The sequence below is a fragment of the Protopterus annectens genome, chromosome 6.part1 (genome assembly GCF_019279795.1).
Source record: "Protopterus annectens isolate FY-2018-M chromosome 6.part1, PAN1.0, whole genome shotgun sequence".
Taxonomy (NCBI): domain Eukaryota; kingdom Metazoa; phylum Chordata; order Ceratodontiformes; family Protopteridae; genus Protopterus; species Protopterus annectens.
Genome location: NC_056738.1, coordinates 184,070,654 through 184,087,673, shown reverse-complemented (window position 1 = coordinate 184,087,673; position 17,020 = coordinate 184,070,654). Strand labels below are relative to the sequence as shown.

At 38.8% G+C, this 17,020-nt stretch overlaps 1 protein-coding gene across 2 annotated transcripts in view; it reads right to left on the bottom strand.

Annotated features, from left to right (window-relative positions):
• The window catches only part of NAA40 (N-alpha-acetyltransferase 40, NatD catalytic subunit), a 771,384-nt gene that overhangs the window by 450,655 nt on the left and 303,709 nt on the right, over window positions 1–17,020 (bottom strand). For both annotated transcript variants that reach the window (XM_044075624.1, XM_044075625.1), the window contains exon 4: window positions 13,349–13,444. In XM_044075624.1, the coding sequence (XP_043931559.1) occupies window positions 13,349–13,444 (96 nt within the window). The remainder of the gene's footprint in view (window positions 1–13,348; window positions 13,445–17,020) is intronic.

Here is a 17,020-nt window from a genome sequence, read left to right as displayed (position 1 = left end):
GATGGCCATTAAAACACTTTCTCTATCCGGGCAGAAAGGGATTGAGCAAGAGGGACTACAGGAAACAGGGAGTAACACAAGGAAGGAAAGAGAATCAGGAAGAATAGGGAAATCTCACAGACTGTGCTGGACTTAAAACACACAGAGAATAGTCACAAGAGGGGAAAGCAAGTTAAAATTAGGAACCACTTGGGGATAGAGTTTCAAGGCTAGCAGTACAACATTTGGGCAATAAAGTGTGAGAAAATGAAAGCATTATGTCCAATTAAGAGAACTGTTAAGACATTCACTGATTTACTAAGCAATTAAAGCTTATATAACTGGCACACGGTTACAGTTCCAATTTACATGGCTACCCCAAAGCTGTAGATCAGTTACTAGCTGATAAAAATGGTGGAGCAACACAAGGTAGAACCTCAGAAAACAGGGCTAAGGACTTGCAGTTTGAATGGATGCTCGAACAGTATATATGTAAAATTCATAAAAATGATGCTGAACTAACATATTACATTAAATAAGTCTGTGTTTTTAAAAGTAATGCATGCCTCAAATAGTGCAAATTATGTCAAGGTTTATGCCACTGCTTCTGGGGAGAGAAACTGACTGATGACACCAGGTAAGGTGGATTAAAAAAATGACTAACTGATGTATACAAATTTCTACATGTGAGGTAGGCAGATGCGTCACAATGGAGCTGAAAAACTGAATAGTAAGTAATTAAAATACAGTAACCACCAAGAAAACTGGCGAAGGGGGAAATGTACAGAGGGACATTAAAGTTAGTTAGCAATTAATAAGTATTTATTTTTATAATGAAAATTAAAGCAATAATCCAAGGGTATATCAGGATTTGTCCACAGTTGATGTGGTTTGATCATAAGATTAAAGCCAGAGTGATTAAATAAGGCTAACGGTGAGTAAATCTGGACATACCCATACCCAGGAGTATACTGCTATTAAAGAATGACGTTATTTAAGAAAGACATTGTTTAACAGCACTTCAGTCTTCTTCCCCGTTGTCTTCTGTAGGCTGATGTACTGCACATTCTTATAAGACTTGCATTTCCATGCTTGTACAATACATCTGTGTAGTGTAGGAGAAGCAATGGAGAATGGAGAATCTCCAGTGCTGTTTCTCCCCCCAGTTTTAAAAAAAAATTGAGGTTTTAATAGCAACAATGGAGAAATACAAAGAAAATCAAATACGTTTCTGTTTCTTCAGTTTTATAGAATGCACCTGATTGTTTCATATTTTGCTCTCTCCCACAGCACATACCAAAGGAAAGAATGGCTGTTCAATGGTACTTCAGCGACCGGACTTTTTTCTACTGGTACAAGCTCAATTTACAATGGGCATGCTGGTTGGGCTGTCGAATCGGCGTGAGCATTTCAGAATACTAATGAACTCTTACTGTATAATACATAATAATGCTGACCCAGGACCAGAAAGTAAAAAAGGGAAGGCAATAAGGTTGCACTAAGGGTCGGGGAGATGATGCAACAAGTATTAGCATTACACAAATATAAAACAAGAGGGGAAAGGGCCACTTGTAGGAAAAAAAACAGAACACAGGAAGAAGTGCAGCACAGACGACAGACATTCAGACAACTTTAGCAGCTCAAGAAAGAAGAAATGGGGATAATCAGAGCAACAAAAAAGCAGGGCAGTAAATAAGAGGACAGACAGAGCAGCATGAACACTAGGGGGAACATTTCAATGAAAAATAACATAAGATTAATGATTATCCTACCAGGGTTAAAGTCAGGAGAAATAAAAATTCAATAAACACTGCGGAGTTGATGGCACAGGAGAAAAGAAGGTGGAGAAGAGACAAGAGAAAGCAGGTGGAAGCTGGTGGAGAAGTAAAAATAAAAGTGAAATGTTAAATAACTTGAGAGGGCAACAGGATTTGTTTGCAGTCAACACAGTCAGCAAATATAAGAATGAGAGGAGGGAAAGACAGGTTAAGAAAATGTTTAAACAAAGAAGAATAAATGAATAAGAAGCTTCACAATCAATGTGAGAAGATGGATTTGTCAAAATGAGAAACAAATTAGTCATGTTTGTAGATGTGAATCTTTTTTTTTTTTTTTTTAACTAACCCATATCAGTGTATTCCAAGACTGCTTATATATTAAGGCAAGAGCAGGGTACAAGATCAACGAGGATAAAACAAAGGCAAATTAAGGCAAGAGCAGGGTACAAGGTCAACGAGGATAAAACAAAGGCACTGTTTGTAAATTATGCACCTACACTCTGGTTGGAACAGGGATATCCTAAACCTGTGGGGGAATTACAGACTTAAGATGCCTCGAGATACAGACAGTACAGAAAGCACACAAGTCATCAAAAGAATGTTGGTGTCTTTTGGCTTTTCCCGGTTAGGGGTCGCCACAGCGGAACTCCAGTCCGCTAATGATTGGTAGTTGATTTTTACGTGCCGAGTTACCAGCCCTGATGCACAACCTAAAAAACGAAGGTAGGCCCATTCACACACATCTCCACGCAGAAGACGCTCTAGCTGAGACTCAAACCGGACAGCATCTTACTGTGAGGCAACAACGCTACAATGCTACCGCAGCACCAAAGACTCATGGAGGTAAACGAGGAAGAAAGCAAGCTGAACTATAAGAAGATGGGTGACATTAAAAGTAGATCTTGACTAAAGAATTCAGGCAATAAAAATGTTCTTATAACCCCCTTATTTATACATGGATCAGACATTTGTATATAAACCAGAAATAGATTAGTGGAACCTCTTAAAAAGGAAGTGACTACATGCACACAGATGGGAGAGGAAAAACAAGAGTAGACAGGTAGCAAATGATAAGACCTGATAGTGAAGGAGGGATGTCCCTCTCCGACATGGAAAATTACTATGATGCAGCACAGTTACGATTATACAACATGTAGGACAAAAGTTAGAAGTCTAAGTGGAAAATGATGATGACCAAGTAGAAACAGACTAGCAAACAATGCAAAGGCTTCTGGTGTAGACTAGACTACAAATGAGGACAGGGAATAGCAAATACTGGGGAACATTTGGAAAAAACTTTGAAGGTGGGACTGGGGAAAAGAGAGGGAACGCTGTGGAACTTTGGGCGAAGACCACCAAATTATGACACAGATACAACTATGTTGAAAAACTGGTGGAAAAAAAGCCAAAAAAATACACTACCAGGAGCAGTTAAGGAAAACAGAAAAAAATGGAATGCAAATGAAAGAAATTATTAGAGCAACACAAAATAGGAGAAATAAAGTACAGTGTTACTAGAAATATTAGGAAATTATAGAGAAGTAAAAGTGTAAAATGGAAATGCCACAAGTAATTTAAATTCAAACAGAAGCTAGGATGCAGAAGGCAAGGAGAAAAAGGCTAGGGGGCAGATTAGACAAAACCGCAATATGTAGTAAGGGAGGAAAAAGTTGGAAGGAAGTGATTCAAAGTTGAAATAGGATGCTAGGTGAAGAGGGTCTGGAAGAAAGATGAGAGAAATTTATGAAGCCTCAAAAATAGTAACTAAGGCACAGAAATTCTGTATATTTCACTGGAAATGTTTACATAAATATTTTTACACACCAAATAGACTGAAGAAAATACATCCGAGGTAGACTAAGGCTGTTGGTGGTGTAAACAAGACCAAATAGAAGATTGAAAGCATGGTACCTAGGGTTGTAGAAAGTTTGAGAAGTTTTATTCGCAGTTTCAAGAACTAATACAAAGAATCCTAGGTACCACTAGGCACTGGGACTCTCTTTTACGTTGAATGAGAAATCAACGGATTAATTAACACATAACAGCTTTGGCTACTTTGACACTGACAGTAGCTAAAAAAACAATTTCCAAAAAGTAGAAAACAGAGCAGGAAAGTATACTTGCATAAGTAAACTTACCACTGCAGCAATAGCCTAAGCTACGTGGGTTATATCCCTCAGGGATGTAACAGCTAGCCAGCATCCAAAGCTTTAGGGCAGTTTCCTCATGCCAAAAAAAAATTAGTCAGCTTGAGCTGACTAAAAAGACAGATTTTGGCACCATAACTTTCATGGCAACCGAGACAGGGGGTTTGAGCCCTGAAACTGCAATGTTAGGAACAACAGAAAATAAAAGTCCACACCCTGGCAATAATGCAGTGCACCAATGAACAAGGAGGATGGAGGGAGTGGCTACTGCAGCAGTGACCATTTGAACATATACTGTTATGCTAGGTTTACTTGCATAACTGTACTATGTTCTTCATATTGATCACTGCTACAGTAGATTAAGCTATACAGGTAGACTACCACAGCTTACAAATTTTGGGAAGTAGAAAGACAAGATTCCAGAAGCCCCTGGAGAATGGTCCTAGCATTGTCTGATCTAGACCTAGAGAAGGACTTAAGCTTATAGTGCTTTGTCAAAGTATGTAAAAAGGACCAAGTTGCTGCCTCTAGAATACTTTGAGAATCCAACCCTTTTCAAAAAGCCATAGACGAAGCCAAGGCCCTGATAGAGTGGGCCTTGACCATGCCTGGAACAGTTTTGTTATGGTTCATACAACAAAAGGTAATAGCCTTAGAAAACACACAAGAAATGAACATGTCAAGATAGTAGCCTTTTAAAAGAATTGTATTTTTTTGTGACAGAATACATGATTCTGATCGCTTTGGTTAGAAACTACTAAAAGATCAGGTTTAAATGACAAAGGGTCCACCAGCAGTATACTTAAACAACAAAGTTTCTGCATTTCTTTTGTCTTTTCCCGGTTAGGGGTCTCCATAGCGGAACTCTGGTCCGCTAATGATTGGCAGTAGATTTTGATGGTGCTGAGTTGCCAGCCCGACGCCCAACCTTCAGCAAATGCACACCCATTTACGCTTGTCTTTCGGAGGCCACTCGACCGCAGGGAGGGCATGCACACTCCACACAGAAGGCACTCCAGCCGAGAATCGAACAGGAGAACCTCTTGCTGTGAGGCCACAACACTACTGCTGTACCACCGCGGCTTTGTAATAGCTTAAAATTGTTTTTTATATATACATTTCAAGTTATTTTATTTATTCATATGTGTAGACATGGTTCCCCTTTATAATCTTGAAATACTGAAATCTCGAATTTCAATATCTTGAGATCATAAAGGCAAAACTTCAAAATAGCGAAAGTGCATAATCGTGAATTTGAATATTTCAAATTCACGGTTATGCATTTACCCTACGTTACAGGTAGTGTTTGGCGGGATGGTATTCGGTGTACTGAGTGGATTTACGTGCAATTTAAGGTAAGTGAGTGTATGTGAGTGTGTTTTAAGTTGTACATGTGGGTTAGGGTAGGCAGGTAAAAAGTACAAGTGTGTAAGTGTTGGATGCATTGGTCTTTGTATATGTGTGATGTGTGCAAGCGAGGGACTGTAGAATGTCTGGGTAAGAGTTTGCTGTCTGTGCGATCTCGGAGTTAGTCTGTATGTGTATATATATATATATATATATATATATATATATATATACATATATATATATATATATATATATATATATATATAGGGGATGAGGGGGGCGCATGAGGGTTTTCCCCCTGCTTATTTGTAGTGTAGGGTTGTTTGGTTTTTATATTGTGGGTAGAATAGTGTATGTGTTGTGTGGTGTATGCTGTGTGCATGTTCGTGGCTTTGTGTTTCGCGGTTTTTGGTTTCAGGATTTTGGGTCGTTCGCCTTTATGGTCTTGGGATACTGAAATTCGAGATTATAAAGGGGAACCGTAGACACACACATGGATACTTTTTTTTACTGGCTTCTTCATTTTTATTTTACAACAGCATTGTTGGCATTGCACTTGCACGTTAAATTGCTAGGAAGTACTATTCCTTGTCACTAATTGAAATAATAATTCATTGGTTACAACTATTCGAAACTTAATAATTAAAACCTGTATTTTGAGTAGTCTTGTTTCTCTGATGATGCCTTCATACGGAAAGCAAAAGTGCTAAGATATTCATCAAATAAACTTTGGTTTTATTTATTTTTGTCTTCAGTTTGTTCTATAGCGTTTTACAACGTTTTTGGTATTTTTAGTTATTTGAGCACTTTCAACTTAAGTATCTGGAGTCAATATCTGCCTTTTCTGTCTGCGGAGTTCGCTGGAGAGGTATGGTGCATGATATCAGAATACCGACAAAGAAAAGGGCTAGGGGAATCTAAAGTGAAAGACCTGCTCTAACAGAGTTTTTAGCTTAATCCAAAAGAGAAGCTGTTGTTAGAAGGGCATATAAAATCTTCTTCTTTGAAATCAATTACAGAAGGTTTGATAATATTGGGAAGAGAGTCTGGATAAGCAATTCAAAAGAAAACAATGGGAGAACGTATGTATGGCTCTCAAATATGCAACAAAGTGTAGAAGATTTAGGATTTTTGCTTGGGAAGTGTTTGCATAGCTATTTTTATACCTCAAGCAAACTCCAAAGAATTCTTCCTCTTGTAGATGACAAATGTTGGAGGCATGATGGGGAAGAAAGACGCAGCTGGAAACATTTTTGGGGAGTGTAGTGACTTGGCAGACTTCAAAACTCCCCTACCCAGTACTCTGTCATACATACTGTGAGCAAATAATGTAACTAAAGAAATAATTTTTGAGCTGGGTTACAAGTTCTAAACTGCCTAGATATAGTAAGGCCTTGCTAAGTTTAATTCTGGTGGCTGCCACAAAAGCAATTACTAGGAAACAGAAATCAAAGTCTAAACCAACTGTATTTGAGGTATTAAATATTGTAACAAAAATAAAAAAACTGTAAGTGGGATCCTTAGAAATGGGAAAATGAGCAAATTACATAAAAAAAGAAAATAGTGAAAAACAATACATGCACAATAATGTTTTTGAGAAGTGAGATTTAAGGGAGGGCAGGAACTGAGCAATTTATGTAATGTTGGATTGATAAGTTCTACAAAAAACATATGTTATGTACAATGTTTGCAACTAGGAAAGTATTAATATGGTTTGTTTTCCTTTATATAAATTTATGTTTGCCTATGTTTTAAGTGATAATTCAATAAAGGTGTTTAAAGAAAAATAAAGAAAAGAGCACACAGACAAACAGAAGACATGCCAGCATGCACATGAACTCCTCAACCCACATCATACTTCTGAGTAAGAAGGTTCACAAATCAGGTCATAATGCCAAGGACAGCTGGAAACATTTCCTCATGTTGAGGGGTTAGCCATACAAGAGCATTTCAAATGGTGTGTGTTATACTCCAAACTGACCAAAACGAGTGATCTTGGTTTCTAACTTCCTTGTTCACAAAAGAACCATTAGACACTTAGTAAAATTTGAAACTGATAAAGAATGCAAAGATTTTATGTACAAAAAACTTAACAAATTTCTGGTTCATCTGCATGGCAATAGGGATTGCAAAGACAAAATTTACATATATGCTTAACAGAATAAGATTACAAAAAAGGTACAGTTACAACGGCTGGTACATGGAGACCAAGTACACTGGTGTAAAAAATGGGTAAGGTTGTTGCTACATGAGTTAAAGGGTTACCAACGAAGACAGTACAAGACACCTCAACAAGTTCACTAGTGAAAGGAAACATTGCTGGTACCAGGAACAGTAGAATCTTAGGTAAAGGGGCTGTTCTGTGTCAGCAAGTTGACCAAATGAGGATGCTTACCCAAATAAGCTGCTTACAGGAGCAGCTATAGCCTTGTGACTTTGCTAGCAAATCAACTAACTAGATAGTTAAACAAGTAAATCCAACAGTGTATTAACAAATGTAGCCATAATGTGTTAGTGGCTGCCAGAAGGAAAAGGCTGTAGATGATGAGATGCCAATACACTACCCCAACTAAAGGAACAAAAACTATAGTAAAGGACACCGAATCTGATATCTGTAATACAAAACCTGCACTTATTAAGCAGGAAGGTTAAACTGTGTAACAACTTGTCACTACAGCAAATGTTCAAGATCACTGTTACAGACTAGCCCTTGCTACTGACATTTCAGCTGCACAAGGCCAAGAGTCAGAACAGACTTCAAGAGTTTAGCTCTCTTCCTCCTTCATGCTTGGAGAATGTCCACCACTCCATTTTAAAACTTTCTTGATGAGAATGACAAATGGTTATACACCCTGCTAGACCATAAGCAAGGTCTTACAGATTCTACCTAAATGGGAACAAACAGGCTCTCTCCCTAGATCAAAGGTTTACAGAAAAAGGGTTCAACAAAACTTTCCAGACCTAAGAAGGCCAGAGGCCCTGACAAGGACGAAAAGGTAAATGCACGGTGCAGGTAGTCCAAAAAAACCCAAGAAGAGGAAGAATAGGGACTAGTTTGAGGGAACCAGTACTGCAACAGTGATCTACCTGAACATCTATTATTATGGTTATTTCTTGCACAGCTGTGGTATGTCCTTTGTATAGATCACAACTGCATGATTCCCATAGCTCAGGAGGATAGGGAGGACATGTTGGTAGAGCTCATCTTCAACAAGTCATGAAAACGGCAATTGCCAACTCAGCCATAGCTCTGGAAGAAACACCTAGTCTACTGTGGTTGGTAAAGGTGTGGACCGCTGACCAGGTAGTGGTATCATGAACAGCCTGTACATTAACCTCTCAGAAAGGTCACAGTGGTTTTTGTACCCCCTAGTGCTGTGGGTTCTCACTGTCTATTTCAACTTTTTTCCACAACAAGAGTTACAGAATAAAATGTAACAAGCAAACCACTTAAGAGACAGCCTGCTTGAAATCTGATCTTTCCTCCTTCCTTTTTGCCAGGGACACAAATAAGTGATCTGAGGTGCCTTGTGTTACTTATGTAGTATCCCAGTTGTCTCTGCACGTTTACAGAATGGAGCATCCTTTCATCCTTGTTTTGAGAGTTAGGAAGACGAAAACACACAAACAGAAAGAATGCTGGGAATGCCAACATCATAAGAACATGTCAACCTCCGGGAAGTGCATAGTCTGATTGAGGGAGAACTGAATCTCTTAATTTTAATATAAATGTGGAGCTGTTTCTAAGACTGACTCTGTCCTTATGGATAGATAAAAGTTCTCTGCACATAAGCACATCTGTAGTTCTGAAAGCCTTCTAGCTAAAGGGCAAAAAGTAAAGTTATTTTCTATTTTAGATAGTTCGGGAGGCTGACATAGTAGGGTCAAAAAGAGAATGAGATTTTCTAAGACACGGTTCAAACCCCATGGAGAAACATGATCTTTTCTTGGTGGTCTCAAATAATTGAATCCCTTCAGGAAATGTAAAGCAGGCTGCAAGGCTGCTGTAGAGATAGGGGTCCTAAAACTATGCAGGCTGAGATACCTGGGAGATTTACCTTTACAAAGGCATATGCCAGGCCTGAACTGAAAAATGAACTTAACTATTGCAGCATCATGAACACTGGTGCTGTGCTAATATTCTGATCTTTCGTCTGGCATCACATGGAAAACCTGTTCCACTCTGCCACGCAGGATTTCCTAGCCCCCTTAGGTATGGTCAAGTATATAAATCAGAGAACCAGTACATGAAGAGCAAGAGAATAAAATAATGCAGGCAGTTAGCTGCAGTGTCTTTAGGTTTGGGTGTATCAGGGTTCCTTGTAATGAATTAGGAGGTCCATCTGCAAAGGCACCATGTGATCTTTCAGCCTAGAAATCTGAGTAAGGAGGGAGAAACACTGCTGTCTGGGCCAAAAGTGTGTTAAGAACATCCTTGGTTTCTTCGGCCTTGCCTTCTGGATTACTTTGGGAAGAACATGGGCTAAATTCTTGGCTAGGTTTGCAAGGTCTTCATGGCCAATAGCCTAGCAACTTTCTATGACCCTATGAGATGGAGGTGTACAGAAAGAGACCTGCTCATCTGAATGAAAAGGCAATCACCGCCTGGGTTTCTGTATCTGGTGTCCTGGAGCAGAACTTCCTGAGCTGCTTGTTGCATTGTCAGGAAAATGGGTCTACTTCTGGGACACGCTTAATATAAACAATCTGTAAAGAAACATCCTTATGTAACATCATTAACTGACCTCTGCAGATCTGCTTAGTTGGCACACTGCTCAGTTTATATGGGATAGATGTAAACTGCCACTGGGGTCATTCTGGACTGGAGAGCTGTCACCCATCCAGTCATGGCCAACTTGCCCAAGAGGTACAGATGAGACACCACTCCTCGCTCCCATTTGCTGATATTTCACAATACAGCAGTGTTGCCTGCTATCTGCAAAACCACTTTCTTCCATACAAGCTTGAAGACAGAGTACCTAAATTAGAACTTACACCTCCCTTTATGTTTAGATGTTTCCTTCTTTGAATTACATCCTTCTGCTTCGTAAGTACCAACATACACACACAAGTCAAACCTGAAAAAACACCTGTGATTTACATGTGTTGGTATATAAATACAGGCAACCTTGAGATCCATGGCAACCATCAGGGCTTGAGGGAACAGAAGTGGTAAGAGTGTTTGCAATGTCAGCATTTTTGAATTTTGAGACCTTGAGATGGTATTAAGCTTTCACAGGTTCAAAGTGGTCCCACAATGGTCCTCCACTGGCCCTGGTTACTGGCTTCTAGGAAAAGTTTCAAGTAAAAGCCTCTGTTATGGTCTTGTTTTAGCATAAGACCCACGGGAAGAATACGGGAAGACCAGATGTAACTGGTACCTTGGTACAGAAGGAATGCTTGGCATTTTTGGTTTTCCTTAGGACCTGTGATATGCAACAGACATTATCTGCATCACCCACCTAACTTCTCTAATGCTTTCCCAGTTTCTTATGTACTGGGCTAGCCATTCTGCTATCTCTGGCAAGGGAAAGATGTACAGGGGACAATGCAGAGGAAAAGATTTTGACAAAAGAAGTTCCATGAACTCATGGCTGCTCCTTAGTGGGTAGGGTGACCTGGGGACCCCAAATCTTCCCCTTCTGATCTCTGACATCTTTTCTTAGCTTTTCTTGCTTATCTTTTTTATTGCCTGCAATAGTAGGGCCCAGACTTGGATGGGAAATTCCTATCGCATCAAGGCACAAGAAAGTGAAAAAGCTGTTTCACTGTCTGCACAATCTTCTCCCTTTCCTACACTTTTGAATATCTCTCCAGTAGGGTTTCTGAACAGCAGATGATTATCCAAGGGCAGCATTAAGAAGCTACAGATGGACATCTTCTGGCTGGAATTATAATGCCAGCCAGGCATGTCTCCTAATCCAGGAACCCCAGCCGTACCTGCAAATGGTCTACTGTGATCAACCTACTACCCTGGTATCAAGCTAACTAACTTATATTGCTTCCTTTGCTCCTGCATGTATGGCACCACAGATCACATACATGTTTAGCTACTTAACTGCCAGTCAGGATGAAGTCCAATAATTTTGCCCACAGTTCCCCATTTAACACCTCTCCTCTGTTTTCTTCATCCGATTTAGAATACCAATTTGAATCTTAGTAGTGTGTCTTACAATTAACAGTTCTGAAGACCAGAGTGCCAGCTGTATACTGTTTCTTCCCAAATCAATGCAGCATTGGGCTTCAACATTGCGAACAGAATTGTAAACAGCCATCAGTTTTGACCTTCCCACATAGGGATTCACCACGGTACTTCAGTAAAGGAACATTTGGGACTTCTACACTCTTTAGAATTTATCAGGTTTCTCAAAAGCATAGGCAGGGGTCTGGCAACCTGATTCCTTAGAGGCTGATAAAACATCCTCTAGAATTCCCCAAATCTCAGGATTTACCACAGGTTAGTAGTATCCACACAGTAAATCAATGCATCTTTTCTGAATGTTTGACATCTTTAACTTCCATTTGAAATGTTACTTAATGAATTTTGTCTATGGATGAAGCAATGAAAAGTATCATTATTGTCTGTGCGATTTCAAGGTATAAAACATTTGGGAGAAGTTGTGCAAACCCCCCCCCCCCCCCCACCTTTGAGGAGTCATTAATCCCTCTCTTTTGCATGGCAGAAGGGATTCCAATCCCTGGAGAATGACCTGCATTTGGCAGCAGGCAGAACTTCGATGAACCCCTGAGCCAGAGAGATCCACTCCTGGGGAATAAATTTGGGGAAGGAGGAGGGAGACAGGTTGCGACTATCCCATTTACCTGAGGCCTAGGGGGCTGCAGGAGTTGGGCATTTGTGCCTTCTGTTTTAATTCTTAAGTAGGACTGTCACCTTGGAGAAAGGGACAGCAGACACAGTTCCCAGAACTTTCACGCTCTGACCCTGGAAGTCTTACCTGAGAAACAGTGAGACAAAGCACACTTTGGCTAGAGGCATTCCAGATAGCATGTCTTCTCAAAACTCAGCAAAAGGGCACTCAACTCAGTGAGACATGCCTTGATCCACAAAAGCATGACAGCCTCCAAATACGCTTCATTAGAGATCTCAAATCTCTCTGAGACATGGGGGTCAGGGGCTGCAAAAGCACTTCACCAAGACCCACTTCCTTAAGTCAAGCAAGGACATCAGATGCCATAATCACATCACCTGGGTCCTAACTACATTTTCTTTAAGATCACTTCTCTAATTGCTTCTTGGGGGTTGGGGGGGTGGATGTCTGTGGTCGATAAAGAAATATATCAAGGCTGTACGAGTCAACACCTTGAGTCTCTCTCAGTCTAAATGGTTCTGCAGGGAACCCTCCCTTCTAAGACTTTTTGATGACAGACCCTACAGCTCTAAACATCATACTCTTGGCCTAAACAGGAAATGCAAAAAACCATGGTAGTCTTAGTGTGGGATTTTTTTCTATCATCTACCTTCTTCCTTGGGGGAGAAAATACCCTAAAATATCTCAATGCGTTAAACCCTACTAAATCCCACAACTAACATTCACAAATTCTAGTAAATTTGGTTTTACAGAGAAACATCATAGAGCAGCTAGCTCAGACAAAACCCACAGCAGGCATTCCAGTATTATTTCCCATATTAGTGCCATTCGTAGGATGTTTTATACAACAACAAAAAAAAAAACATTATTTTTCTGCAATCTTCCACTATTCACTTACACAGTTAATAACTGAATACATTAAAAAATAAATCTGGTCACTTAATAGTCCTTTCTTCTTCTAATATGTTGCTAGACAATTCACAACCTCATTTTTATGATCCAATTTCCTGTGTCATTTAAAAAGCTAAATTTATATTTACTGATAGGTTCGGGTTTTACATACTGCTACTATACCTAATCAACTTGCATACCACAAAGACTGGTGGCTCACCCCATGTACTTATCAAAGCTTACTGCACCCTTCCCCCCAACATGGCACCTTTGTAGCATGGTCATTTCAAACTAACTGTACTTAAAATCCATCAATCATATGAAATATAGGAACATGCCTGGAGAATAAATTCCATCAATTTTCATCACTTACAATGTCTGCATATTTGCTCTGGTCAGCTCAAACGCCCAGTCTATTGTAGCTTGGTCCAGACTCGAAACCTTTTTACTTTCAATTGTGACATTCAAGCTGTGAAAAAACAGCAAAGTAGATAAAACATAAATAAAACTTCAAGATGACTGAAAATTCATTGAAACAGGTTTACGATAATACTAAGACATATATTCCAAGTCTGCCAATACTATTAGCAATTCAGTGAAATTTTTCCATCTTGCATATCAAAAGAACAAAGAATTCTTTTGAACATGCATGGATGACTAACACAACTAGTCTGCCCTAAAGAGACAGGAGAGAGACAGGAATCCACCGCAGAAGCTAATGGGATATTCTGGTAAACTTGCAAATGTTCAACTTCCAGTTGGCAGAATAATGTTAATTATCAGACTTGCACAATATTATGCACAACTGAAGGAAATATTCTCTCACCAATATTCTTTTCAAGTTTTGGGTATCAATATTAACTCACTGCCTTCCAATAAAAGGAAATACCATACATTTCTCTAAGAATGGTCCAAACAGAAAGCAAACACTAATCGAAAGTGGTCACTTTCTTACTCATTTTCTGGTACTAAGATCAATTAAAAGCAATCACGTGTCATAACAATATAAAATACCCACCATCTTCCCTTATACTCACTGGTGCTGTACTACATTATTTATCTCTGAGGCTCTAAAGGAGTGACACTGCTGATGCCTCTTAATAGAGCACCATAGTCAGAAAATGAAGAAAAAAAAATGATCACATCTTAATTGTTTATTTAGCACGAATATCTCTGTGTCACACTAAAATCTAAAGCTGAAATTTTTACAATTTGCTCTATCCCTAAAATGCCTAAAAGAGGGAGTCACATTGAACTGATTTTGCTTTGTCAGTTAAGACTTCAAGCAGAGCACTACTTGTTCACCTAAATACAACACTTTGTCAACTGTTACTCTACAAACTGTTGCAATCGTTCATGTTCAATTGGGATATTCAATTATAACCTTGTCTGGAATCTATAAAGGTAATGTTAGTACAAATGTTTTGAAAATACTTAATTTGGGTTTTCTACCAATTCCTACATGGGTTATACAGACCACTTCCTGATTCAGCTACAAGCAATGGTGACATGTTGTTTTCAAAAGTATAAAAAATTTCTTAGCTGCAGGAACTCCTTTCCACACTCGGTCTTAGCAGGAGGAACCAAGTTTCAAGTCTTTGTGCCTCAGCCATTCATTGAACTATGATCAATAACTCACTGTAAGACTGTAATTCTACAATGCTTGATAAAGAAAAATATGAACAAGCTTGTACTCCCAAACACTTGCACTACTTTTTATGAGCAGTGCAACTTACTTCTACCTTATCAGAGGCATGAACAACATGCTGTGCAGGCTATTCCCATAGAAAATAGTCTGCAGTCGTCAGAAACATAAATGAGATGAAGTCTAAACATGATTACATGCAAACCTAATACATTCATGAAGGACTGTCAACACAGAAATACCATAACAAGAAATATTCCTTTTTAATAAAAGCAATGTAGGATCATTCTGCAAGAAAAAAAGTGCACTGAAAAATGAAGAAAAGGTACATGTAGCATACATAAATTTGAAGTGCTCTTGACAGTAGTTGTAAGGTTACATCAGCTCTCCAAGCAACATGCGCCAATAATGGAAACACAGGGATCTTGCAACGGGCAAAGACAAAACCATGTTTCAGCAAGCAGTGCATCAAAATGAGCTAGAAGCTATACTGCATTACTGTCTACACATTTATTCCAAGTTTTCAGATTGTCTTAAATTTGAAGTCAAGTAATTTGACACACACACATATGCATACACTTTAAATGTTGATAGCTCATGCCTTCTCCCTTGGATTTCTAGCAGTGGGCTGAAAGGACAAAGCTGACAGCCTGCAAGATCTGGCTCTGCAAAAGCTTGCAATTCTATCTTGGAAATGTCCAGTGATACAAAATTTGCTGCAGTTTAAAATACACCAACAGTAAAAACTGAACTCTCTCACCCCCAAAGCTATTAAACCTCTCGTGTTTATTAAGGTTCTATTCACTACAGTCTGGTATCATAGTACATAAAGTTTCAAGGCAAAATTCAGTCAAAGGACTATATACATCTACCCAGCACCCACCAGCAAAAACACACCGTTATGTTTGGTCAGAACAGAAATGACAGATACCCATTCAACTGTCAAGATTGTTGTTAAAAGCAGCTAGAGTGTCACTTTGTTTAATATGTACAGGTAATTTATCTCTGAGTACAAGTACTGGGAGATGACACTAACTGGTCATTGCGTTCTACTTATTTTTAACAGACATTTAAGATCCTTAGTATGGGTGTTTGTGAAGCAGTTCACTTTGAGGAAGTGAAGGAGATGATGAGGAAAGAATTCTTTGTGGCAGGAAGAGCAGACATAGGTCACTATGTAGCAGTCTAAGACAGAAAGTACAAGGACAGAGTGTGGAGTCTGCCTTTATAGTTCAGGGTCATAAAACCAGTGATATTTTCACACAGTCTGATGCGTCTAGGCAGACATGATAAAAAGGGCAATGTAGTCTACAACTGTTTTTTGACCAAGTATAGAAGAATGACAATTTCATTAAATCTAGATGAGAAGCCTTTGGATATTACCTGGGCTAAACAGAAGGATCTCCTCACTACTGCTGCAACATGGTAGTCAAAGGAGTTGTCTACAAAGTACCAAAATCTCTAATGACTGAATCAATTTGGAGGAAAATACCATCTATACTGTAGGTAACAGAAATGTTATGGTCATCTTCAATCAAAAACAGAGCCTGAAGAAAGGGTTAATGTTAAAGTGGTCTAGGAGAGGTTAAGACAGGGTGTCCTTGGCATTATTTATTAAGCAAACAGGTAAACTGTCAGGGTGAACTGTAGACCGCAATCAACATCTGCTCTACTGTAATTACAAGATGAAGTAGGGACATTGAAATCTGTGGAACTTCAATAACTGGAGCTGTCAGGAAGTTAGCACAAACAACATCTGCTAGTATATTTATATACTTAAGGGCATACTATGTGGTGTCATTATGAATTGGCTCAAACATTGTGGAGTGCTAGTCTTAATTTCCTAACATAGTTAAAGATGGATCTGTAACGGTCTTCAACAATTCTTTTGATACAGTCCTTTAAACAGTAAGACTGTGGTTTGTCACAAACTAATATTTTTTTTTCTTTTCATTTACTGTACAGTTTGATAATGTGGGTAGACCACCAAGGTGGTTTATTACTAAACTGCCCACAATATTTTATCCTGTTGGGAAGGCATGGTCAATGCTCTTTTAGCAGTTTTAAATAAAAGTTTAAGGCATAGGTTAAAAAAAAAAAAATATATATATATATATATATATTCATATTCTCACACACAAACGTGTGTGTGTGTATGTGTGTGTGTATGTATACATATTTATTTTTATATTTGTTTACTGGGAAAGTCTGACTGGGATAAGACCCATTTTCAGCGGAGGCCTGGGGAGAAAATCTCCACATACAGAGATTATACAAAAACGTATACAAAAAAAATATACAAAACTTATACAACACATGATGCGAAAATAAAATATATACACAAGACAGAGTACAACAGAAGTTACATTCTATGCTATAATAGATGACGTGTATTATACA